Source organism: Dreissena polymorpha, chromosome 4 (assembly GCF_020536995.1).
Source record: "Dreissena polymorpha isolate Duluth1 chromosome 4, UMN_Dpol_1.0, whole genome shotgun sequence".
Lineage (NCBI taxonomy): Eukaryota > Metazoa > Mollusca > Bivalvia > Myida > Dreissenidae > Dreissena > Dreissena polymorpha.
This window is the reverse complement of record NC_068358.1, coordinates 137,921,917-137,948,144: the sequence shown is the minus strand read 5'-3', so window position 1 is coordinate 137,948,144 and position 26,228 is coordinate 137,921,917. Positions and strand designations below refer to the sequence as shown.

Below are 26,228 nucleotides of genomic sequence, written 5' to 3'. Positions count from 1 at the left end.
TAATGGACAGAAGTGCTTATGCATTCAGCTAAAAAACATTAAACGTGTACATTCGAAAACATCAATACAAATCACAAGTCAAAAGGCGATGTTCAATTAATAAGCTTCTCACTGCAAGAAGGTTGAACATCAGTCCAGTTTCCTGTCGACAAACACGTCATGGACGCTATTCCGTTCAATGTATAGCCGTTTGCACATGAAAACGTCACTGACGTCACTGTGGCGTTGGTAGATAGCGTCGAAGTCTGGCCGCTCACTGACGCCAGCGTTTGGCACTTCACTGAAAAATAACCGTGGCTTGCAATACGTGAAAATTCATGTTTAAGTAAATTATATAAACATATGATTCAGGTGTTATCGGTTATTATAAAATTACTTATATAAAAGAACCATATATATCTATTTTGTAAAGACATATCAAAGCGAATGACTTTAACATTTCAGTTTATTATCGTTTCTTACGTACTTTATTCAATGCATCTATCAATAAAATGATTTAAAACAGCTATAGGGAAGAAGCCATTGGCTTATCCAGTGTATTCGACATTCTGTTAGTTGTATTTTACAGGTCTTCATGCGCATATGATAGCAGAAAAACAAAACATCGAATGTGTTTATATCCATTTTGCTACCTTACCGCATGTTGGGTTCGATCCGTCCCAGGTCAATCCGTCCTGGCACATTCGCGTCCTCACGCCGCTCAACGTGTATCCAACGTTACAAGAGAACGTGGCCACGGTGCCACCACTGTTCACCACCACAATTCCGTTTGACGGTGTTGGCGGGATTGCACAGTCTGGAAAAGCAGATCAGTGTAATGGTATTGTATAAATGGTGTGTCATATTTGCAAAACCATTAATAAGTTTGAGGTATAATGCATAATTTAAAGCGAGCACTATAAGTATTGAAAATAAATAAGACTATTTAAGATCCCTTCCGTAAACATGACGCTCTGCAGTGATATTTCTGACTGGGTGTTCATGGTTCAATAATAAATCAAAAACAATTTAAAAAGACAGAACGTTTTAAACCCAAAATATCAAAATAAAAAAAACTTATTTACAGTTGTAATATTTGCAACACCAGTACGTACTGCAGAACGGTTCAGACCCGCCCCACTTGTTGTCTGCCTGGCAGATACGTGACACGTTACCCCACAACGTGTAATTTGCCTGACACGTGTACGTCGCTGTGGTCACGGAGCCGCTCGTTGCTATGGCGACGATACCTCTCGGCGGGTTGCTGAGTGTTTCACACGTTTCTGGTAGTATTCAAAATATAAGACATACTTTTCTTTTCAATTATGTAATTAATTACTTTAAGATGTGCATCATAGAATAGGTGATGATTTTACTAAATAAGAGATATATAATATAAATAGTATGTGTTTTATTTTCAAATGAATAATAATGTCACCAAAATGTTCATTCGTTTTTAATATTTGATTTTCATACATGTAACTTCTTTTTTTAAAGAATGGTTCTGATAGAACATTCGTTTGTATTTGATATGAAAACAAAATGTACTTACGACAGGAAGCTGAATTGGACAAAAAGAAATTATTAAAATTCCTTTAATTCCAATATGCGTTGAAGACAACAAATATTGCATGAAGTGCGTTCAAGAACACTTAGAAACAAATTCATTTTTGCACACTCTCAAAAGTTATAATTACTCGGTTCAAATCGTTCAAGTCATGAAACAAAACAGAATCGATGTACATCTATTTGTTTTAAATTTGATATTTTACAACATGAGCACATTTAAAGAAGGTTACAACACAAAGCATCGAAATAACGAGTTCTGTATAAACAACTTCACCAACAAAGATAGATCAAAGTGCTGACAGTACTGGTGTGACGATGCTTTTGAAGAGGATGGATATTGAAGCATCAATTTAAGTTTATCACCACCATTGTGTATATGGGAAGGAAAATTTGGGAACGAAAAAAAGATTGGGTAAGAAAAGTTTGGGATTGAAAAAATTATGCCAAAAAAAAAATTAGGAACGAAAAAACATTGGGTACGAAAAAAAAATGGGTACGAACAAAATTTGGTACGAAAAAAAATTGGGTACGAACAAAATTGGGTACGAAAAAAATGGGTACGAAAAATGTTGGGTACGAAAAAAATAATGGGGGTACGGGGAAGAACATGTGGTACCCGTGGGAAACTTGACCCATTCGGCGAAACTGGGCGACGGGTTACATTCTCGATCAAATCTAAAAATAACTACATTTGGGGTTTTCCAAGCGTTACAGCGTTTTAAGTGCCACCTGGTATTTTCGTGTCTCGTTCATGTCCCGATTCTCTCGAGGAAACTTGAAAGAGGACGGGAGCCAAGATTCATTTACTATTATAAATGATAATCAACGAGGTATGAGAAAATTAAGCTAACTCAATCGGACTGGCTCGGTCTTTTACACAGGTCGCCATTGTGAAGATTTTTTTCATGGTATGCTAACTAAGACGAGCTGCTTTGCTGAAGCAGCATCGTCAAAAATAAAAGACCTGTACCTAAGCTCCAAACGCCTTCTCTGTGTAAGCTTTTTTCCTAGGATTAGCAAGCATACATGTATATACGTATGCCAGACAACTGCCTTAATTGAAAATGGCCGTGTAAAATATTTCATGACCAATCAACAGTCACGTTTTGTGGTCAAATCCATAACCCTCGGATTTTTTAATCAATCGCTCTACTAATAAATACGTCATGCAATCCAAGGACAAGTTATGTTGTAGAGTCCGCAATCCTCTGGCTGTGCATCAATCGCTTTACTAATAAAGACATTCTGCATTAGTTCCTCGAAATGGAATCGATAGTGTGTTAGCCTTCATGGATTTGATGCAATCGAGCTTTAATATTTAACTTATGCGTAAATCTGCAGATATACAGACCTCCTCGTGAGGACAACGTCGACAGCCGTCCACCGATCATGATACCGGAATTCGTTGTGGGAAAGGCAACCGGCGTCTGTCCCGAACGGCACTGCTGTGGAGCAACGGAAGCGCCACTAGCGTTCGACCAGACAGCCTAATTGCATAACAGACACTTTAAAAGTACAAACAATATCTAAAAAACGCTTTGAATGTGGTCCACATCTAATACTTGTCAATATGGAGAAACGTTACGAGAAGCAAAATTCTTCGATGCTTACATTATAGCAGTAATACCTTGACGTTATGTTGACACCATGTCGGAAAAATACCGTACAGTAAAAATAACAACATGTTTTTTTAAACGAATGATTGTAATAACGAAATGTCGAAACTGTATTGTACAATAATGTGTATTTATAATATGAGTCAACTCATTTTACTTAAACAGTGGACTCAATATATAATTATTTTGTTTGGTAAGTGTTAACCTATAATTATGATCGAGATAAATGGACCTGAGACAAGGTTAATAAAATGAAGAAAATTTTAGGCAAGTAAATATTGTTCGAGGTATGATAAAGTTACAGTCTAAATCTATTGAACCTTTTATTGAGCCGTTGTTTTAATATTGCAGTGGAGCTAGTGACTTGCGCGCGACATGTATGGTGTACATTGTTGGCAAGGTATTGTTAAATTGCATAGTAAATGACGAGATTACAGTCTGTGCAAAGTATATTATGTCCAATTTGGAATTTCGGACTCTATATGTGGAACTTCAACTTTGAACTAAGAACACGCGTCTCCCGTGCGGCACACCGTCTCCTCGTGTTAACATTGGTCGCAGATAAAAAATATTATTGTTATTGACATTGAATTATGACTGGTAAAAAACGCCAGGGAAGGAATGCTACATTACTTACCATGCATGCGTATCTATAGACGTTAGTGTTGTCAATAATGCCATCTGCGTCATTTCCATTGAAAATTGTGACGTAATTTACATCGTTCATAAAAACGTTGTTTACGCACCATACCGTGTCGGACTCTGAAATAATTAACTACAGTGTCATCGACAGATAATGCGCATAATAAAAATATGCATTCATTTAAATTAGTATGATGATAGAACGGTTGAGAAACCACAATGCAGCTTTACAACATTGTAATGTTCATGACCTCATAGCTACACATAACGCTGTATTACTAAACACAATCCGAGTGTATTTGAAAGTTTGTAAGACCCTAACGTCCCTAAGGCTCCATTATGTGACGGCCCGGAGTGTGACCTTTGAACTTTTCATCCAATCAACTTCAAATTCAAAAATAGGTCATCAAAATAGGTTTCTGAGTAACTTACGTGAGTAGGTCACCCTGGTAGAGCAAGCTGTATAGTTGAACTTCATGTGTTGCGTATTTGTACACGCGTCCAGCTCTGACGTTGCTGCGTCGCAAGTAAAAGACCCCGTGGATGAGAAATGAGTGTAACCATAGCGACCAAGAAATGTATAGGGACAGGTCACTTTTGCTGCGCTTTCACCTCCTGAAAACAAAATGACGGTAGATAATGGTTTCGCGATAGCGGAGATGGTAGAGGTGGCGGTGGCTGTTTTAGAAGCAGCAGCAGCAGCAGTAGTAGTAGTAGTAGTAGTAGTAGTAGTAGTAGTAGTAGTAGTAGTAGTAGTAGTAGTAGTAGTAGTAGCAGTAGCAGTAGCAGTAGCAGTAGGCGTAGTAGTTGTAGTAGTAGTAGTAGTAGTAGTAGAAGAAGTAGTAGTAGAAGTAGTAGTAGTAGTAGTAGTAGTAGTAGTAGTAGTAGTAGTAGTAGTAGTAGTAGTAGTAGTAGTAGTAGTAGTAGTAGTAGTAGTAGTCGTAGTAATAGTAGTAGTAGTAGTAGTAGTAGTAGTAGTAGTAGTAGTAGTAGTAGTAGTAGGAGTAGGAGTAGTAGTAGTAGCAGTAGTAGTAGTAGTAGTAGCAGTAGTAGTAGTAGTAGTAGTAGTAGTAGTAGTGGTGGTAGTAGTGGTAAGTGTGAAACATCAAATAGGCTAACTAACACCATACTAACCTACGCGTATCAGCATGTTATACTCTGGCCCGGACGCCCCGTGCGTGGTATTGCAGATCCTGCTCGGTTCTGTGACACTATTCACGATGGACAGATACACTCTCTCGGAGCCAACATTCGGATGAGGCTCTGAAATATCGCAAATATATTTACTCAAAAGCACTATTCGTAGCTCGATAACATTACTCTTTCACTCGAGCACACCATAAGCATTCAATATACGCCTTAACCCATTTATGCCAGGTGGACTCTCCCATCCTTCGGAATTGGATCAATGGATTATGTATCGTTCATGATTTGCACGAGTTTAATGAATCCATAACCATACTTATGATAAGCACGCTCAAATGATATAAAATGTTTGCACACATGGAATGGACCTTGGGATTTATTTCAAATATTAGATTGCCGATAAAAGACGACTTTTGTCATTACCAAAGGTGAACGTGGATGTTATGGTGTGTAAAGGGAACATATTCAGGTTGACGTATAACTGATATAAGGTGAAATACTCATGTTGCTGTAGAACTGATATAATGGGAAACTACTCACGTTGATGTATAACTGATATAAGGGACAATACCCAGGATGATGTATAACTGATATAAGGTGAAAATTCTCAGGTTGTTGTAGAACTGATATAAGGGACAATACCCAGGATGATGTATAACTGATATAAGGTGAACGTACTCAGGTTGTTGTAGAACTGATATAAGGGAACATACTAGGGTTGTTGTATAACTGATATAAGGTAAAAATACTCTGGTTGATGTAGAACTGATATAAGTGAAAATACTCAGGTTGTTGTATAACTGATATAAGGTAAATACTCTGGTTGATGTATAACTGATATAAACGAAAATAGTCAGGTTGATGTATAGCTGATACTAGTATAAGGGGAAATACTCAGGCTGATGTATAACTGATATAAGGGGAAAATTAGTCTGTCAACAGACTGATAATATTTCTTGAGATGTATTGCAATACAATATTAAAGCTCATTTTCTCTTCTGGCTGAATTATAGTCTGTCAACAGACTGATATTTTTTTCTAATTTCACAATTACTTCTTGAGATGTATTGCAATACAATATCAAAGCTCCTTTTCTCCTCTGGTTGAATTATCATTTTAAGCAGATAAGAAAATGTAACTCTGTATAGTATAAGAAGAAGTAGGAGAGAGTTATCTCTATAAAAATGATAATGCAGGACTGTTAACAGTCTAGGGGAAAATACTCAGGTTAATGCAGAACCGATAAACTGTGAACAAACTCAGGTTACTATAGAACTTATTTAACGTGAATGTACTTAATTTTTTGTAGAACTGATACAAGGGGAACATACTTAGGTTGTTGTAGAACTGATATAAGAGAATATACTCATGCTGATGCCAAACTGATATAAGGTAAAAATAATCAGGTTGATGTAAAACTGATATACAACTGTAAGGGGAAAATACCCAGGTTAATGCAGAACTGATATAAGGGAAAATACTCAGGTTTAATGCAGAACTGATAAACTATGAACAAACTCAGGTTAATATAGAATTATTTAACGTGAATAAACACAATTTTATGTAGAACTGATACTCAGGTTAATGTAGAACTTAACACGGTGAACCTATTTAGGCTGTTTTAGAACTGAGAACTTACCGTGGCGAATGTAGAACTGATAGGATGCGGTCGTCACTTGCGTTAATGTAATGCACAGGTATGCGTAATAGTTGTTGGATAAAAGATTAAAAGAATTCCGGGTCCTGTAAGACAAAAGATAACTTTTTTTTAAATAAGAAGAAAATGTAAAAAATAGCCAAAGTCTGACTTTCAGTTTGTTTAATAATAGGCAATCAAAAAGGTTACGGTTTTGAAATTAGAAAATTGAAATTCGAAATCGTCAACAGTATGTTATTAAGTGTTCTTTACCATTAAACTAATTTATTTCAATCGGATAACGTCGGTTAGGCTTTTTGCAAATTTAAAAGATGAACTAAAGTGATATATACATTCAGCATTAACGTATGGGTTTTACATAATGTGATATATGGCTTATTGTAAACAAAACGCGGTCACTTAATAAGAGAAAACATGCTGTGCGATTTATTATACGTCTTACAGCATAATAAGAGTGCCGTCAGTTGCAAAGGTGGCATTCGACAGACACTCCCACGCGGAGACTGAACCACCGGAAGATCCCTGTGGCTGGAACGCCCAACCGTCCATGTTGGTGCCAGTAAATGTGATCACCCCTCGTGAACTGTGCCACTGCGAGTCGCGTAGGGCGATCGGCCACTGGCAGGCTCCATCACCTAGGTAACGAAAAGTGTCCACAATCTTATCAACATAGATTCAATTTAAGTCACGCAACTGACAATACGTATGTAAAATAATTTATTATATTGCAATAAAGGGACAGGGAGCTAACCTTTTGAATGAATTTCAAGCGTTGAATATGACTATGCATATACTAATATTATGTCATTCGTTATTGCGTATTCAATTTTTCAATTTGACCACGGTATACAAATCTGTCAGGGTAAAACATTCATAAAGATACAATAATATACCATTTCAATCAAACTTCAATTGTAATAAAAATAAATAATACATGGGATAGCGAGATAATGAAACTAAAATGTTAAATGATACGACGAATGGTTCCTGTCAGTTGAAACTACATTTCGTTTAGAATTGCATGGGATGTTACCTGTTATGAAACTACTGCTGTTAAGTTGCTTTTGATATAATAAGTTATTGAAATTATCATCGTTTAGTATTCAGTTGCTGTTTTTAGCCAAGCAATCGATGCAACCTTTCAATGAAAATACAATTATTAATAACAGTATCACAAAGGACTTTACCTATCAATCAATTGAACTATACTTTAAAAAGTATTACGATGGACTTAACCTGCTAATAAAACTATAGTTGTTATGTGCTTTAAAATAATTGAACCTCTCAAAAACATTATAACTGTACAGAAATACAAGAAATGTAAACTGTCCATGAAATTACAAGAGGGAACTGTAATCGTACAGTAATATAAGGAATGTGGGGTGTCAATTATCCTACAGTATTCAAAAATAAAAAGTATGTATCCTGTGAATACGCACAAATGGCTAAGTAATACAATGGTGTAGCTTGTTAATGAAGCTCCAAACGTTTAAGTTATACAAGGGGGTTATCAAACTTAAATCTCTAAATAATACACGGATGTAAGCTGTTAATATAGCTAAATTTGCCAAGTTATAAAAGGATGTGGCTTGTTAATCAAGCTCCAACTGCTAAGTAATACAAGGATGTAACCTGTTAATTTAGCTGCAATAGCTAAGTCATACTATGGTGTAACATGATAATTGAATAACAAGTGATAAGTAATACAAGGGAAGAGCCCTTTCCATGAAACTGTATTTAAAATGTTTTGCAAGGGCCATAACCTTAAATAATATCATTGGCTATAATGGAAATTGTTATGTACTACAAATGATGTAACTTTTCAATTAAACGTAATTTGCGAAGTAATAAAAAGGATGAAACTTTTGAATTGTTTAGTTATATAAGGCATGCAACCTGCCTATGAGAGACCATGTAGTCAGTAATACAAGTGATACAACATGTCGATTAAACTACTTTTGCTAAGTACCGTAGTACAATTAAAGTCACTTGTCTATGAATCTACTTGAATGTAACCTGTCAATGAAACTACACTTGCTTAGTACCGTAATTACAATTACTTAGTATTACAAGGCATTTCTGTCAATGAGATAAAAACAAGAAACAAAAGGGAATGAAACTGTCAATGAAAAAAAAACAATTGATAAGTATTAGAAGGGATGGAACCTGAAAATGAAAGCACACGTGTTAAGTATTGAACATGTTATCGAACCTGTCATTGAACATACAAATTGTAAGTAGGCCTTTTGTGGAAAACATCTACTACGACAAAAGATCCCTCTGGTGAGATTTTCGGTATACTATTATACCCGTACTATAGTACTATTCGCCGACATATACAATGATAAATATAATGTTTTGATGGGTACCGGAATAACTGTTGTTTTCGTTTACTTGACAAAATCATGTCAATAGAAAAATATATAGCGACAGCAATTCATTTTTACGTCTACAAAAATATCATGCTACATAATTAACCATGGTGAATATACGCACATTTTGATATTTGAAACGGATCATTACAGTTAAGGATTAAATTTGAAAGATCGACGCGTTTTCGCGGATTAGTTATGACTGGTGGGATTAAATCGAAACCCAAACACAATTTCACATGTTACAGACAGTGAACAAAAACATGTCCATACAAATTTTGTTGTTTTTTAACTGAACTTATGTCATCGACGTTTTGTTGTCAACCACAGTTGCTCACGGTCTTTTCTGTTAAACTGATGCGTTCACATTATAAACAATGCGAAATTGTACTTATTAATGTATATTTTTAATTTATCAAAACATTTCAGGTTTTGATTCCAATAATTATTTAAAAGCACTTGTCAGAGAATTGTTCATTGCGAATTCATATTTCATTTGTATTATGACATTTAACAGATAGTCGATTAATTCCATACAATAAAAACTTTGAAAGAAGATCGTATATTTCTTTGTGATTCAATTCATCAGAACACAGAACAGAACAGAACACAAGTTTATTACGACTTGTAAATAGTACATCGTCAGTCTTAACCTAGTAATTATACATACATCAACAGGTCATGTGAATAGGAAGTGATCATACAGTTATAAGTAACATACATTCAATCTAACGTAATGCATTCAAGTAGTTTGAGGAAAAAGAAAATAGCATTTTTACAAACTATTTATGTGGAGGTTGGCTATCTAGTTATCAACATTTACGGAAATATACTAAATTAGAATTTGAATCATGAATATATGCATTTTTACAAAGCAGAACTGATAAGAATAAAATAGACGAGCAAGCGATTATATGCGACATGTATTTCTTCGTTTTGGCAAATACACTAATTTGATCCCAAATCTGTTAAAACCGGGCTTTAGACATGTGCTTAAAATGTCCTCCCAGATTAGCCCATACATAACACACAGGCTAATCAGATACGAAATGTTACACTTTTATGGAATTTTTCGTATGAAAGAAGTATCTTCTAAAACAAAATCGTGTCTTGGCGGAAAGCGTCGTCCATGATAAGCCTATACGCAATCCACAGGCTAATCTCGTACGACACATGCATTAAGCCCGGTTTTCAAGTTTGGGTTATTTCTATTCTATGATGATTCTTAAGTTAACCAAGTTCAATCTAAGCGTCGTCCTTTGGTAAGTCGACAACGTTTTGTAGTTATGAAGCAAAGTTAAAGAATCATGTTAGTTGTACACTAAAATGAATATGAGTTATGTAAATGCCGATGAAACACGGTAATTCGAATATTACGTAGATTCGTACATAATAACTATGTCTGCTATATTAACTTTACGGTTATACGCCCCTAATATGCGTTTTATTGTTGATTACTAGACAGTATACTGTGTTCTTAGCCTTAAGAAAGATTAACATGTATCCTGTTATAATAATGAACAGTGATTAACAGTAATTCAGCGTAACGTTTTTTTTTCTAGGCTTCACAACGCTGTAACAAAATGCAGCATAAAAGAAAAGCGAAAAATATAACGAACCTTTTCCGAATAAATGCACTCCACACAGTAAAACAAATAGTATTCCATAACAAGATGTACCAATCATCGTTGAGAACTGTCTGATATTGTTAATAAATACATATTTTATCACTGTATTATACAATGCCGTAAGCTTGATCTTTTTTAAAACAAAGGCGTTCTTCCAAAATCGTGTTTGAACTTATTCCATTACAATCAATATAACAATAATTGTAATGTCCACATTTGTTTTTAGCCGTCAAGACAGTATTTTAAGACAATTGATTGTATATGCGTGAAAACGGCGTTCCTTTTGTCACGCGTTCAATGAGTTAAATTGAATAGAACAGTAGCGATAGGGATATCAGATTTACTGTTCATTTTTTTGTCCGATTAGTAACGGATTAATGTTTAACCGAATCTTCATACACGAGCCATAATCGATTAAGTATTTGTTTTCAGTGGGGAACTTTGTTCAATTGTTTCACTACTACTGTTTCATTATTTTGCCTTTCATTGCCATAACAAATGATGATTAATTATTCATTGAACTTTTTAGACATATGTTCAAATAATTTATGACTCGGTGTAATTGCATATGGTAGACTTTGTTAAGCGTTTCCGAGGGTATGGTAAATTCGTTTGAAAATAATGGCGTGTCTACTGGCTACTTATTCATTCTGCAGTTTAGTTCAAATTACTTCTGGTTGCTAACTGATTGATGCGTTGATGGAATATTTGGCTACCGTAGTTAGTTTGTTGCTTTGTTTGTTTGTTTGTTGGTTGGTCGGTTGCTTGCTGTCTTAGTTGCTTGGTTTGATATAGATGGATGGATGGATGGATGGATGGTTGGATGGATGGATGGATGGATGGATGGATGGATGGATGGATGGATGGATGGATGGATGGATGGATGGATGGATGGATGGATGGATGGATGGATGGATGGATGGATGGATGGATGGATGGATGGATGGATGGATGGATGGATGGATGGATGGATGGATGGATGGATGGATGGATGGATGGATGGGAGAACGGACGGACGGATGGGTGGATGTATGGATGCATTCACGCATTCATTCACTAATGCACTGATATATGTATGGTTGATTAAGCGCTTGAATGGTTCGATAGTTTGGTTTGTTGTTGGATGGTTTGATCGGTAGTCTTGTGTTTGCTTGCTTGTTTTGTTGGATTGCTGGTTGCTTCGTTGTAAAGTAGGTTGAATGGTTTGTTGGTTGATTTCATGGTTGGTTGGTGTGTTGGTTTGACTGATGGGTGAATGATTGGTTGGCTAGTTTGTTGGTTAGTAGGTTGTTGGTTAGTAGGTTGTTTGGTTGGTTTATTGTTCGGTTTGTTGATTTGTCGGTTGATTCGTTTGTTGGTTTGTGCGTGCGTTCCTTGTTTCCTTCTTTTGTTGGGATATTGGTCTTTTATTCGTTGATTGGTTCGTTGTTTGGTTCGTGTGTTGGTCGGTTGGTTAGTAAAGGGGTTGATTTAACATTGCTGATTGGTTTATCAATTTGATGCTGGACTGGTATACCTCTGTTTATTTGTGTTGTTGCTAGCTAGTTGGCTATATATTAAAGCTATTGTTGATTTTTTGTTTAACAAGTGTGAATATTTTTAGTTTAAACCTATTTATTTTAGCTCGTTTGCATCGAAAGCATGAGACTTATTTAAACGCTCTCGAGTCCGTTTCCTGGGCCTATAACCAGTACTTGATGTCTTTGGGAGAACGTACGCTCCCACGGTGGAGATCGAACCCGTGAAATCCCGGTCGCTAGGCGGACACCATATCCATTACACCACGGCGACCTGAATATTGTTGGTTGGTTGTTGGTTGGCGTCTTAGTTTGCTTGTTGGTTGATTTAGAATTGGTGATTGGTTTTTGTTAGTTCATCAGTTCTGGTTGATTAATTGGTTGGTTCGTGGACCGCGTTAACAGTTTGTGTTGGTTAATTGGAAGCGTATTTTACCGCACTATTATGTTTGTTTTATTGTTTCGCAAGTTAACCACTCACCAAATTTTGGTTGGTTGACTGGTTGCTTTGATATAATTGGTTGATTTATTGATTTTAGTGGACCGCTTAAACTTGTATCGCAATATCTTAGGTGGTCGATGTATCATTATTTGATGGATGTTTTGGTTGATTAGTGTGTCGCCTGATTATTACTGCTTGATATCGTTATAAATTGTTGAGAAACGCCTGATTAAAATGCATTGATTTGCATTCAAGACACAAAACCGTTTTGGTTTTGTTTAACATTATTATTTCATTTATGAACATAAACTTCCGATATGTTTATACCTTGTAAGCGTAAAGAAAGCATTTAAACTGATAAGCGTTTTGTTAAACGGCATTGTATTCTAATTTTACTCCGTGATTGCCTATTGTTTATAAACACTACTATTGTTTTAATTGAAATGGCTTTTAAATGTGTACATTTGTTTAAATGGCCGTAAATGGTCGTAAACAAAATGTTCAATAAAATGTATTTTATGTTATATTTTAACCAAATAATTATACTATGGTATATACCGGATATCCTACCCGTTGGTAAGAAAATATTTCGGTTTTAATTTGTTGATGTTAATTCTATATATATATATATATAATGCTAAAATAAATGAAACATATCTGTCGTTCAAATAAATTATCATTTTATGTTTGTGTGTTTATAGGCAAATTATCAAGATATAAAACTTTAATGTAATATCAAATCACATGTGAGGTATTATACTGTCTGAATGTTGAAATACACATTTCAGACATCATTCACCAGCCTATGCGTGTGTACACTTACTCTCATGTTTAAAGTGATATTATGCGCAATAACAGTATATGTTATGTTTATTGGTGTCTATCGCAACCGTTTTTTATTTTTGGTGTTTTCACTTCATTTACACTTATATTTGTTAATGCAACATCAACATACTAAAACAATATCCCGGAAAGAGAAAAATAATGCATTTGAATATGAACCGTACTTTCGTTTTGACAACTGACGACAGAAATGATTCGATGCATGATGGGAATCTAAATTTAGTTTTAGTGCAGATTCGTTGAAACGACACAAAGCCACGATTTTGTTTTACGGATCATTTCAATTTCGTTCAACGATATATATTTATACAACACACGAACACTAAATCCGATCCTAATAAAAAGACAGTTCGGCTTAGAGGACTGGGACAGTCATGTATAATATCGAATGTAATATATATTTTGTTATAAACAAGTGGTAGCAAGATGAGTTGCAGATAATTGGTCTGTTACCACAGTTTAACTCACTCTTTTGACCTGTTAATTCTTTTCAGCTCAATTCAACAGTGAAAAATGCCCATAATATCACTTTAATGTACATACATACATACAATCAATCACGTGGGACATATAGTCAGACACATAGTCAGATACACATACAGTAACATGTACATGGCCAGACACGCATTAAGACATAAATATACAGTTAGTCATTACACATACAATTACACATTTTCACACACACGCAGTCACACAAACATACATGCACGTGGCCAGTTATATACACAGACATACACATAGACAAATTCACAGACAACTACACCGACATATTCAAAAACAAATTTATGACAGCACACCGAAAACATTCATAGAATTCGACTTTGACCGTATCTTGATTAGCCCAGTCGACCTAAACATATCTTAAGAGCACGTACAGGCGCGAACCTTCTACCCATATGGTGGGCCACGTACAGGCGCGAACCTTCTACCCATATGGTGGTCCAAGTGTGCTAAAACTTTTCTTCCACGACAAAACCTGCATGATAGCAATCAGTGATGATGAAGCGAGAATACATTTAAGTCTCGCTCTGATAGAACAGTCCGCACAGGCTCATCAGGTACGACACTTTCCACATTAACTGGATTTCCGATAAGTAGATGCCTCCTTTTCACGAACAATACAATATAAATGGAAAGTGTCGTCCGTGATTAGTCTGTGCAAAATGAACAGGCTAATCTGGGACGACAGTTAACGCATTAAATTCCGTTGTCACAGAACGAGGCTCATTTTCAAAGTAACATTTGGTTACGTTACGTTACGTTAGTACGTACGTCATGGAGTAACAGCGATCTGAATCATTATGAATCAGAAGTCCACCGACTACACTGTTATAACAATTGATGTTAGCGCCGCACGAAGAGGCAGCTGCCCCATCTTGAATTTCCAGTCCAAAACATCATAAACAATTCTGTATCAGAATAATCAAAGAAACTTAAGGCACAATGTTGTATAAAACAGAATATCATGATCATCATACTTTTGCATTAATGTATTTTTTTCTGAATGCGTATGCATGCAAAACCGGGGCGTGGTTGTTAAAACTTATGCAAGAAGTTCCCAGGAACGCAATTCAAATTATTTTCCCGACATTAATGCCATACGTGAATTAGGTTAAAAACTTGTCATTTGTGTGCACGTGTTTTTTTATGCTAAACTAGCAACTGTATCTACACAACGCAGTGAGTCGTATTAGTTTGTGTTTACAACTGGCTTATTGGTCGCACAAACACACAAGGGATGTTCTAGGACACAGAAAAGATGTTCTAGGTAAACATAAAAATACCGTTGACAACATGAAAATCACAAACCAGACTGCCTCAGCCTAAATGTACCCCAGGCAAAGCAGGTATCTAAACAAATGCTTGTTGAGGTCCCTAGGCTACGCTCATGTTTGTCATTATCATGTATAAAACATAATGTGATTGAATAACGCAAAATTTAATCTCTGTTAGTCATCATCGTTTTTCATTGGCCTTAGAGGGCGCGTGTCAGTGGCCTGCGCCGCTAGGCGGAGCCACGTGGCTCGACAGCGACAAGGGGAGCCTCGTGTTCAGCACCAGTACCATGAAGGGGTGGAGTGTAACCCACGCGGGCACGTGGGCGATGTTTGACACGTGGGACTGCTGGCTGTACGACGAGACACGTGCGTTGCTAGTTATGAGGTGAACATGTTTACCCGTCTGTTTATGACAAAGTGGAGTATAGTTGTGTATTTTTTTAAGAATATTTCGCAATCTGTGTAATTTAGTTTTGAGTTGTTAGTTTTGAGTTATTTAATAATATATATTAATACAATCATTTGAACCCAGTCTAACGATATTAGTGGAAATCGATGAACTATATAAGTTATAACGGAACATGAACAGGGGGTTGAACATGAACATTTTGTTTTAATTTTGTTTTAATTGCGAAACAAAATGTGATTGACGTTGATTTTTTGATAAAGAACAATATCATGCGAATATAAAATCAGCAACGTAAAATTATTACACCCTTTTCCAGAAACGCGTTTTGCCTCGTTTGTATACACCGTTTTTAAGATATGTTATCGTTTTTTACATCAGTATTTTATTGAATCAAGTTAATTTTTTCTGCATGCTTACTTCTGCGTGATAAAAAAATGCTTTGAATATCGGAATATGCTATTTTACTTTCAGATGCAAGGATGCGTTCGCTCCCTTCTTTCCGTCGTTTTCGACCGCATATCGATGTCTTTTGCTGAAGCAGATTACAGACAAATCCTATCGATATTATGAGTTGACGCGTATGATTTGTGTCCCTTCTATTATTGTACTTTAAGCCCCAAATATAGAACGTTTGTACTTTCTTTGATTACCTTAGCTAAATATATACCAATTTGGTTTAGCTTATATGACTGCAACTTTAATCATAAACTATGCAAGCGTTATTTCATAATATGTGAATATTCTGCACGCTGACGCATACGATGCTTCAATACATTAATTAATGTTAATTCAATGTTTGCATTATATCAAGGAGAAATAATATAATAAATAGTTGTTAATAATTTAATGACACCTATAAAATTACAGTTGGAAATAAATTGTAATGATTTTTAATGCGACGAAAAAAGCGCCATTTTTTGAAACAGCGGTCCAAACGGACATGACGGACGCTGAGCGCTTGTACATCAACGACGCAAGTGACGTCACAGATATGACGCAGTTATGCTCACCAGAACTAGGCGCGTCGGGATCAGAGTTCAAGGTCATGCTGAAGGCTGGTGAGGCGTTTTCTTTGACATGATTTCAGTTATGTGATTCAATTTTAAACATGTGTATTGTATTTTACTTTTTCCATCAAACAAAGTTTTTATACACTAATGAGCCGGAAACAAAGTGAACTATGCCCTCTAAAAAGACACTTCGTCAAAATAATTGCACACTTTAATAATGTGTTTTTGATTGTGAAGAAATATAGGCCACAGATTTATAATTGTTTCATTTTGTTTAACGTTGTAACGAGACAAATTTTTATTCTCATTTCCTATTAATTTATTGTAATAATTGTATTGAGGCTGACGCCCGAGAGGTTTGGAAATTGTAGATATTTTTTACTGGCCGGTAATTAGCGACACAGCTAACATAATTTCTGAAATACCCGTTAATATATTGAAAACAGACGGCGTTGCTGCTGCCCGTGTAACGTGCCCCTACAGCCTCCTTGCGGATTACAAGTTCTCGTATACTCCATCTAGCGGCGGCGCCACATGTTCCGGTACAATGAACATGTGCGCAGACACACAGGAAGTAGTCGTGTCGTCGGTCGGGTGTGGTTTGCCTCTGTACTCTTGTAAGCATTTGTGTTATTATTGGGAAAGACAGCGTTAATCATAAATTATGCATTTACATATTGTACATGTCGTTTTGATACCCAGTTCTGTTCGTAACTATTCTGTGACTTTGTTAGTCAGTATGATCTTCTTCAAATTATCCATTTTTCTGAGAGCGTTTGTGTACACTCGCGCAGATGTTATATCAATATTTGTAAAAAAAGAAATTGCGATAGGTTATATGTGTACAAACGAAATATTTTACTATAAAAACAACAACAATGGTTTGTGTTAGATAGTAAGCACAGGTACCCATATATATTTTCCATTAAACATTTACATTGATATCGGAAGCTAGTGTATGCAAGTATTTAAATAAAATGTCTTAACATAAAGAGCATTGTTCTAATCAGCTAGTGGAACGAGCGTCTGCGTTGACGTTTTGAGCGTAAATGGAACTCAATACGTCACTCTTTACAACGGAGCTACATCTACGTCTTCATCGACCATGTTCACATGTGTTGTAAGTATGTTCTAGTGTGCCGTTAGTATGTTTTCATGTGTTATGTATATGTTTTGTGTGCTGTTAGTGTGTTCGCATGTGCTAAGTATATGTTTTTGTGTGTTGTTAGTATGTTTTCATGTGTTTTGTGTATGTCCTCATGTGCTGTTAGTATATTCTCATGTGTTTTGTGTATGTCCTCGTGTGTTGTTAGTATGTTCTCATGTGTTTTGTATATGTCCTCATGTGCTGTTAGTATATTCTAATGTGTTTTGTGTACGTCCTCGTGTGTTGTTAGTATGTTCTCATGTGTTTTGTATATGTCTTCATGTGCTGTAAGTATGTTCTCATGTGTTTTGTGTATGTCCTCATGTGCTGTTAGTATATTCTCATGTGTTTTGTGTATGTTCTCGTGTGCTGTTAGTATGTTCTCATGTGTTTTGTGTATGTCCTCGTGTGCTGTTAGTATGTTCTCATGTGTTTTGTGAATCTCCTCGTGTGCTGTTAGTATGTTCTCATGTGTTTTGTGTATGTCCTCGTGTGTTGTTAGTATGTTCTCATGTGTTTTGTGTATGTTCTCGTGTATTGTTAGTATGTTTTCAGAATTTGTGAGTTTTTTTTGTGAGTCTTTTTTGTGTTTTAAGTATGTGTTGAAAGTATTCTCTCGTCTTCTGTGTTTATGTATGTGTGTCCTTGCATGCGTTGGGACCTTGGTGCATACGATCATGCGTGAATGAGTGGATACGTGGGTGCATACGTACATGCGTGAATGAGTGGATACGTGGGTGCATACGTACATGCGTGAATGAGTGGATACGTGGGTGCATACGTATATGCGTGAATGAGTGGATACGTGGGTGCATACGTACATGCGTGAATGAGTGGATACGTGGGTGCATACGTATATGCGTGAATGAGTGGATACGTGGGTGCATACGTACATGCGTGAATGAGTGGATACGTGGGTGCATACGTGCATGCGTGAATGAGTGGATACGTGTGTGCAAACGTACATGCGTGAATGAGTGGATACGTGGGTGCATACGTACATGCGTGAATGATTGGATACGTGGGTGCATACGTACATGCGTGAATGAGTGGATACGTGGGTGCATACGTATATGCGTACATGAGTCGATACGTGGGTGCATACGTACATGCGTAAATGAGTGGATACGTGGGTGCATACGAACATGCGTGAATGAGTGGATACGTGGGTGCATACGTACATGCGTGAATGAGTGCATTCGTGGGTGCATACGTACATGCGTGAATGAGTGGATACGTAGGTGCATACGTACATGCGTGAATGAGTGGATACGTGGGTGCATACGTGCGTAAGTACGCTCGTGCATACGTACGTACGTTTCTATGTTTTGTAAGTAAGTATATATTTGTTGTAGGTATTTCTACGGATCGTTACATTCATATGCGTATGTTATCCCGCGAGCTCAACGGTAGAGCAGTGTGACATTTTGACGTGTTTAGCAAAACAAACAAAAATCGTTTTTAAATGAAAATAAAGTTAAATTTATATTTTACTTACTAATTGACTTAGTGGGCAATAAATGTTCAAAATATCAGCTCAAAACAAAAATCAACAATAAATTGCACAAAGTCGAATGTAAGATGTGTTCTTCAATAAGAGAAAATAAAAAACATGCTGTAGATACGTGTCTATGTTAATACATAAACTGTTTTATTTATCTGTATTAATCTCTTTCTGCTCTGCAGGGTATAGGATCCGACGGGAAGCCAGTCTCTGTGGCCCCAAAGCACTGCAGAAAGAACCAGACCCCTACCCAGTTCCCGGTCAGCAACAAAGGGGTCACTTTAGGCGCCAAGATGATCCTCACGAAGGCATCAGGTTAGGTCGAGATCATAATTCTTAAATTCTGTCTGAAAGTGCTTTTACGAAAGAAAGTACAGTGTATTTATTTAGACACGCTTAAATGATACAAATTTACTGTGCTTGAATTATATTTTAAATGTATTTGGTTTTCCAACAAATAAATAGAATTAAGTCCATTAAAAATTTAGAAAAGTGCACAATTTGGTTTTATTAATGTACTATTTAATGAAGTAAAAGTAACAGAATAAATACATTGGGGTTGGGCGGTCAAGTTATCCGTATAATGAATACCGCAAAGACTAGACTGACTAGATGGGGGGGTTCATGTAGGCCAATAACTTCGTATTAATCTTAATACAACTTTTTTCCTTGTTTCCGTAGTACAATATCGATAACTTAGCCTTAAAAAGTAACTAATTGTCTTATTATATGTACATTTCAGAGCCGTGTCGTAAGTATTAACGCTTTGTTCTTTTACGAAACATATTTATGTTCCTCAATGCGGCTATTTAGTAACTCAACTAACAACATAGCAAGTCTGCCTTCTAGTCCCCTAATTTATAAAAACAAAACGTCGAGCAAGATCAAACGGTGTTTTATATACGTTTTGGGACCGGGCAAGGCAAACCTAAGTTAATAAACCCCGATATTGTCTTTGGAACTCCAATAGTTTTAGTGCTTGAGCGAAGATTTGTCCCAGCGCGATGTTAGACGCAAACAGCAATGTACTCGACTCTCGTTCGTCCGTCTATTCATCTGTTCGTAAGTCCTAATCTTTTCCGGGCTGTTACTTCATCACTTATCAGGCAACATTACAATTGGGCTTTAAAGGGGCCTTTTTACAGATTTTGGCATGTTTTGAAGTTTGTCATTAAATACTTTATATCGATAAATGTAAACATTGGATCTAAAAAGCTCCAGTAAAAAATCAAGAGTAAAATTTAAAAAAGGAAAAAAGGTAGATCGCATCAGGGCTCGAACCAGAGTCCCCCGGAGTCCTGGAGTAAAAACCAATTAGACCGCTCGGCCATCCTGCCAAGCATGTATAGAAGACGTATGTTATACTTTATATAAGCAATCTTTGTAGTTTCACAAAATTAAACAACAACAACAGAACTCTCCAAATTATTCAATCGTTTCGCGTTGCAACGCTTTATAATTTTCAGGTTTTTAAATCGTCAAAAGATGCATATAATGGCTATATTAGACCATGATTAATGTTCAGTATTACTGTTTCCTCACAAATATCAAAACTAAAACGAAAATTTGCGAATCTGAAACAACTTTTTTCAATTTTTTCAATTTCCCAAAACATGAAAAGATCCCTTTAAACCAGTGACCCAAGCTCAAAGACAAGGTTATACATGTATAAAACATATAAGCACAATACAGCTGATAACTTAATTTTCATTCAGGTAATACATTTGTTGAAACGGAGTGTTGCACGGAATTCGTGTGGTAACAATTAAATATCAAAATGGTATTGTTGGGCAATTGTCTCTTTTACGCATAATTTTGTTTTGTATATAACAAGAGATAATATGACTGAAATATTAGTGTAGTTTAGTATCGAGTATATAAGACAACAATAGACTATATCAGATCAAAATTCCGTAACTTAAATGTACAATCCATTTCTGTATTAAACGACTCGAAACGAGCTTTATAACGAAGCCATTAATGAACATATCAAAATGACGCCTTGATAGAATATAAACATTTACGTAGCTCTTGCGAAATGTATGCATCATTTGTTGCGTTGGTGACTGGTTATTTTATGTTTTATCGTTTGATCGTAAAAATTAAACGGAATATTTAATGGCTTTAGTGGTATTAGTGTTCTTAAGTTGTGCTTCGAACGTGTTGATTGTGGCTTGTCAAAAACAATGTCACAAACAACTCATATCATACAGCCCATTGGAACTTCCCGGACATGTAATACTAGTTTTTAATGTTTACATGATGAAAGGTGTCTTCGTACGTTTATAAATAATAAGAATTAAATGGCATAATTTGATGCAATTTCATCGATTCATTAGCCCCCTGTCCCCAGCCGGCGGCCCCTTTTAGAGGCTCTGTTACCATAGCGACGGAAGGCTCGCTCACCATGGCAACCTACACCTGCGACCAGAATGCAACTGCCGTGGGTGGCGTGACGCGGATTTGTCAGGCATTGGGCTCCTGGACGGGGGCAGCGCCCTTGTGTTGTAAGGAGAATTATGTTGAGTTGTTGTACGAGTGTTGAACTCAAATTATTGACTTGTCCGACACGTATAAATGTGTCATAATTATTTTATTTTATTGATAAGCTTTTGCGGACAAGTTCAGCTATTTGAAAATTTTGTAAATTTCCATGAGTAATTAAGTATTAAATATTGTATTTTCAATACATATAGTTAAATGTTAAAAAGCAATGCACGGCCCAGTTATATATATTAATATACAATTTAATATTTAATTAAGAAAAACTGCTGAAGGCTTTTCATCGTGTGAATATGACAAGTAACTGTGAATTTAAATGTTTAACGTCTCATTCATGCCACAAATCGAGTGCTTTTTGTACATGTATATTGATAACCTAAGTGTGATCTATATTACCCCTATACAATGTTGCATATCAGTGATGCACAAAGCCGTAAGATGTAATTGAAGCTTTAAATTTAATTGATACTGTTTCCCATGAAACCATGTTATAGTTCTTACAGTAAAGTGAGTATACCAAATGAATTCAATAAAGATTCGCGTATTAAAAAGCATGCTCTAAGGGTGATAACTGTTGCTAACATATTCGATAACCGATTTCAAGTAGTCTTCCTTTACCCGTTCAAAAAAAAGTCGAAACGCTATTTGTTTTAGCTTGTCCACCGCTTTCTGGTTTAACCAACGGAGTCGTGACCGTTGATGACGCCTACGTCACAGCCAAAAACGAGTGTGATGACGGTTACACACTATATGGTGACGTCACAAGATCATGCGACTCTGCGACTTACACGTGGGTTGGCGCGGAACCACAATGCGGTAACGTCTAGCTTACCAATACTTATGAAATACCATATTCAATGTTACAATGTACGATTATATAAATTGATTGGGATATTTACAACTGGCAATGCAGAGATGTCATTTGAACATGCTGTTACTCTTCGGAAGGTATCGAAAACTTAAAAATTAAGGAATTAAACGTTATTGCCATTTTACTATCACTGTTGAGCAGTTATTTTTTTGCTATTATAAGACTCGTATATCGAACATACTTTTAACTAAGTCATACACGGCCTTTAACACGTTTACATAAACGGTGTATTTTAACCCACACTTATTTGTATTAACAGTTGCCAGAGGTACCAGCACAGCTACTTCCGGTTCCAATAACCTTCTTCCGGCAGTGATCGTCCTAGCGATACTGATGACGGCGTTTGCTGCCGGATTAGCAATCGCTCTGTGGTACATCTTTACACTCAAGAAGAACACACCGCATCGTAAGTGATAGCATTGTCAGAATATTTTGTTTATTTGCATTTACATAAACAGCAAAATTATTAAGCATGTCGTTGCTACATGTATATGATATAGTATTTCACTTTAAAGGTTTAAAAAAGGTTCCTGTAGTGACATCTTTTTTTTATTTCGTCAGCATTATGGATACCTATTTTTTTAAACAATTCAATATGGTTCATTTAATTCGATGATTTGCAGAGATACCCAAACCACCTCTCAAAGCGGGAAGTGAAAACAATGAGGACAAAGATGACGAGGGAACTCCTCGCATGAGGATCTTCGGTCTAAATAACTTCCTGTTTCAGTCGTCAAGGCCGCCCGTGGAGCACCGGCAGCACATGCTCACTACTGGTGGCGAGCCTCAGTTGCCGGGAACCTCAACACGAGCTCCGATCGGCCACCAAACTAATGGGTAATTAGAAATCTGACAAACCATATATGTACATATAATACACTCAGAAAACACCATTTAAGTATTCTTATTATAGTATGGCCTATTAAATGTGCAGTCGACAAGGGCATTAATGTATTTTGTTCGACAATCTACGTAACGTAATTTTGTACCTTTAACAGGGGTTTGTTTAAACTTCGGACCTCAAATTCAGACGTGTCCACTAGACAATTGCAGCTCGATCTTATACGCGAGACGACCGAGAGCTCCATATTTCCGGACCGGCCCGCTCCGTGGGCCAGCAAACCAGCAGAGGACTGGCTAGATTCTTCGTTGGAATCCGGTACATTCCGATACGTGAAAAACAGGCAATTACCGGCTTTATCCAAGGATAAAGAAAAGCGTTCGGAGTCCTTTGTCGGTGAACGGCGACGAAAGAAGGATTCCGTCGGCAAAAAAATACGTCGCCAAAATTCCATAGACACAACGGAAGATGGTAAAACACCTGATGAGATGGAACTAGCAGACGAAATCTCGAAGACGGTTGTCATGAATACCAGTTTCAAGCAGACGACTTCCGGGAAGATCGCCCGTGCGAGCTCCCTGAAACATCAGCTTCAGATTCCCCTCAAGGACATGAATGGGACACCGAGGTCCGGCCCCATGTCTTCGGTGCAATGACTCTCCTTAAATGTGTGATAGGTAATAAGTGATAAGTGATAAGATAGATAAAAACAATTTATTTGAAGTATTTCGATGTATCTTTGTTGATTGGTCACTTACAAATATTTTGGAGGCATGATGCGTAAGAGTTGACACCCATCTGAACGACGTCGTCTGACAACGCTGTTGTAAAATATATTTCCATTCTTACCTGGAATGGCATGGTTTTTTTTTTTGCACAATTATAGGAGAAGAAATTTACAAAGTCAAACCCTGCCAAATTTCAGAGTGCTAAATGCGATAGGTCAGAAACGGGTATTCGAGGCGTTGACAAACGAATATTGTTTATAATGTCTGATTTTAAACAGGTTTAATTTCATGAAGTCATAACACGCGTTATATTTATGTATCTCTTAGTCGCCCATTTGTTTATAACACGCGTTATATTTATGTATCTCTTAGTCGCCCATTTGTTTTATTTATATTATAATACATGTTCATTGAAAACACTACAGTTATGTGTTTTCTGTCTCATCACAGCATACATATCTGCAGTAGAGTCTAGTTATTTAGAGTAACTGGACTACATATTAGCAACAAGACAATAGCAATCAAAATATCTACTTTATTACGCATGTATATTACTCATAGTGCGAAAATGGGTCTTATGCAAGATGCGCTCAGTCTGGCCGGGAGGTTCCCTGTCCGCTAATGAGACCTCGAAACCTTGCATGACTTTGTAGCGCATAGCGCAGCACCTGACCAGACTGCGCGTGTTCGCAGGCTCGTCTGGCGCGGCGCTGATCGCATATGACATTAAAGATATTTTCTCAAAAGACGCGGCTTAATTGTTTTCGAAATAACACGCTTACTATAAGAACAGTAACAATCATGTATAGTCAATCGTGTAAATTGATGTTCTTTAAGTATTGTATTACAAACCCAACTTTACCATCAATCACATTACATACATTGCTTATACATGAATATCATATCTTGTAAGCGTGGCTGGCAAGCACGAGTCTAATAGGAATTGAGAGAGGTCATACTTTTTGAAAATTCGAAATATTGGTGTTTCGATTCTTAAGAAAACGAAGCCCTATAAGTTATTATACGATTTACTACTTAATCTCGCCTGAAAACTAGGTCGAGACAAGTTATGGATTAAACTATCAGCGAACAAGGCCCACTTTGTTTTTCCATTCAATGAATGTTGATAAATATTTCAGATCAATCGACTTCATGTAAATGTATTTAGATAGAAAAGCGATTCAGTAACATTGCCAGATGAAGAATGTGACTTTTCCACAAGTCGACAAAATTACGATTTAAAGACATTGTATGCATTAAATTCAAACAGGCAAAATAACTCTCCAGACGAAGTCATAGATTTGAAAAAAGAATCGGTTTCTTTATTAATAATCATCGATTAAAATCGGTATAATTAAACATAAATAATAAAATATTAATAATAATAATGATAGTAATAATAATAATAATAATAATGATATATTATTATTATTATTATTATTTATTTATTATGATTATTACTTTTATTATTATTATTATTATTATTATAGAAGAAAGCTTAGAAGAGACTTACCTGCCTGATTTTTTAAAACATTTAATTACTGAAATACTTTGAATTGCGAATGTTTTTGTTTTATAATATACTTTCGACAAAATTCACATTTCAAAAGGTGACATTTACTAAATTGACGGTTACCAGACGAAGCTTTACTGTTTACTCTTAAAGTGGCCTTTTCACAGATTTTGGCATATTTTGAAGTTTGTCATTAAATGCTTTATATTGATAAATGTAAACATTGGATCTTAAAAGCTCCAGTAAAAAATCAATAATAAAATTAAAAAAAGGAAAAAAGTGGCCGGTACCAGGGCTCGAACCAGTGACCCCTGAGACCCCCGAAGTCCTGGATTTAGTCTGAAGTAAAAACGCATTAGCACTCTCGTCTATTACGCCGGATCTACACAGTTAAAGTATTTTATACGTTATATAAGCAATCTTCGTTGTTTCGTAAATTTAAACGACAACAACAGAACTCTCCAAAATAATTCAATCGTTTCGCGTTGCAACGCTTTTTAATTTTTAGGTTTTC

The 26,228-nt window shown here is 36.2% G+C and overlaps 2 protein-coding genes across 2 annotated transcripts in view; one reads left to right on the top strand and one right to left on the bottom strand.

Annotated features, from left to right (window-relative positions):
* Window positions 1-7,232, bottom strand: part of LOC127878833 (sushi, von Willebrand factor type A, EGF and pentraxin domain-containing protein 1-like) — a 47,453-nt gene extending 40,221 nt beyond the window's left edge. The window contains exons 1-7 of the mRNA XM_052425358.1: window positions 7,052-7,232; window positions 6,592-6,695; window positions 4,941-5,069; window positions 4,239-4,421; window positions 1,095-1,262; window positions 638-796; window positions 113-280 (exon numbers count right to left, since the gene is read on the bottom strand). Coding sequence (XP_052281318.1) covers window positions 113-280; window positions 638-796; window positions 1,095-1,262; window positions 4,239-4,421; window positions 4,941-5,069; window positions 6,592-6,695; window positions 7,052-7,158 — 1,018 coding nt within the window. The 5' untranslated portion in view covers window positions 7,159-7,232. The remainder of the gene's footprint in view (window positions 1-112; window positions 281-637; window positions 797-1,094; window positions 1,263-4,238; window positions 4,422-4,940; window positions 5,070-6,591; window positions 6,696-7,051) is intronic.
* A 14,372-nt stretch (window positions 7,233-21,604) lies between these two features.
* Window positions 21,605-24,533, top strand: LOC127879969 (uncharacterized). Its single transcript, XM_052427115.1, has 5 exons — window positions 21,605-21,766; window positions 22,416-22,577; window positions 22,892-23,038; window positions 23,256-23,469; window positions 23,631-24,533. Exons 1-5 carry the CDS (start codon window positions 21,667-21,669, stop codon window positions 24,127-24,129), a joined length of 1,122 nt encoding a protein of 373 aa, XP_052283075.1. The 5' UTR covers window positions 21,605-21,666; the 3' UTR covers window positions 24,130-24,533.
* Window positions 24,534-26,228: the final 1,695 nt, after the last annotated feature.

What these genes read in the sequence shown, in the direction of transcription:
- LOC127879969 (XM_052427115.1), top strand. Translation starts at nt 21,667, where the DNA reads ATGGCAACCTACACCTGCGACCAGAATGCAACTGCCGTGGGTGGCGTG. An exon ending in TGGCGCGGAACCACAATGCG is followed by an intron (nt 22,578 to 22,891) that starts GTAACGTCTAGC and finishes TTGTATTAACAG; the next exon opens with TTGCCAGAGGTACCAGCACA. An exon ending in ATCGGCCACCAAACTAATGG is followed by an intron (nt 23,470 to 23,630) that starts GTAATTAGAAAT and finishes TACCTTTAACAG; the next exon opens with GGGTTTGTTTAAACTTCGGA.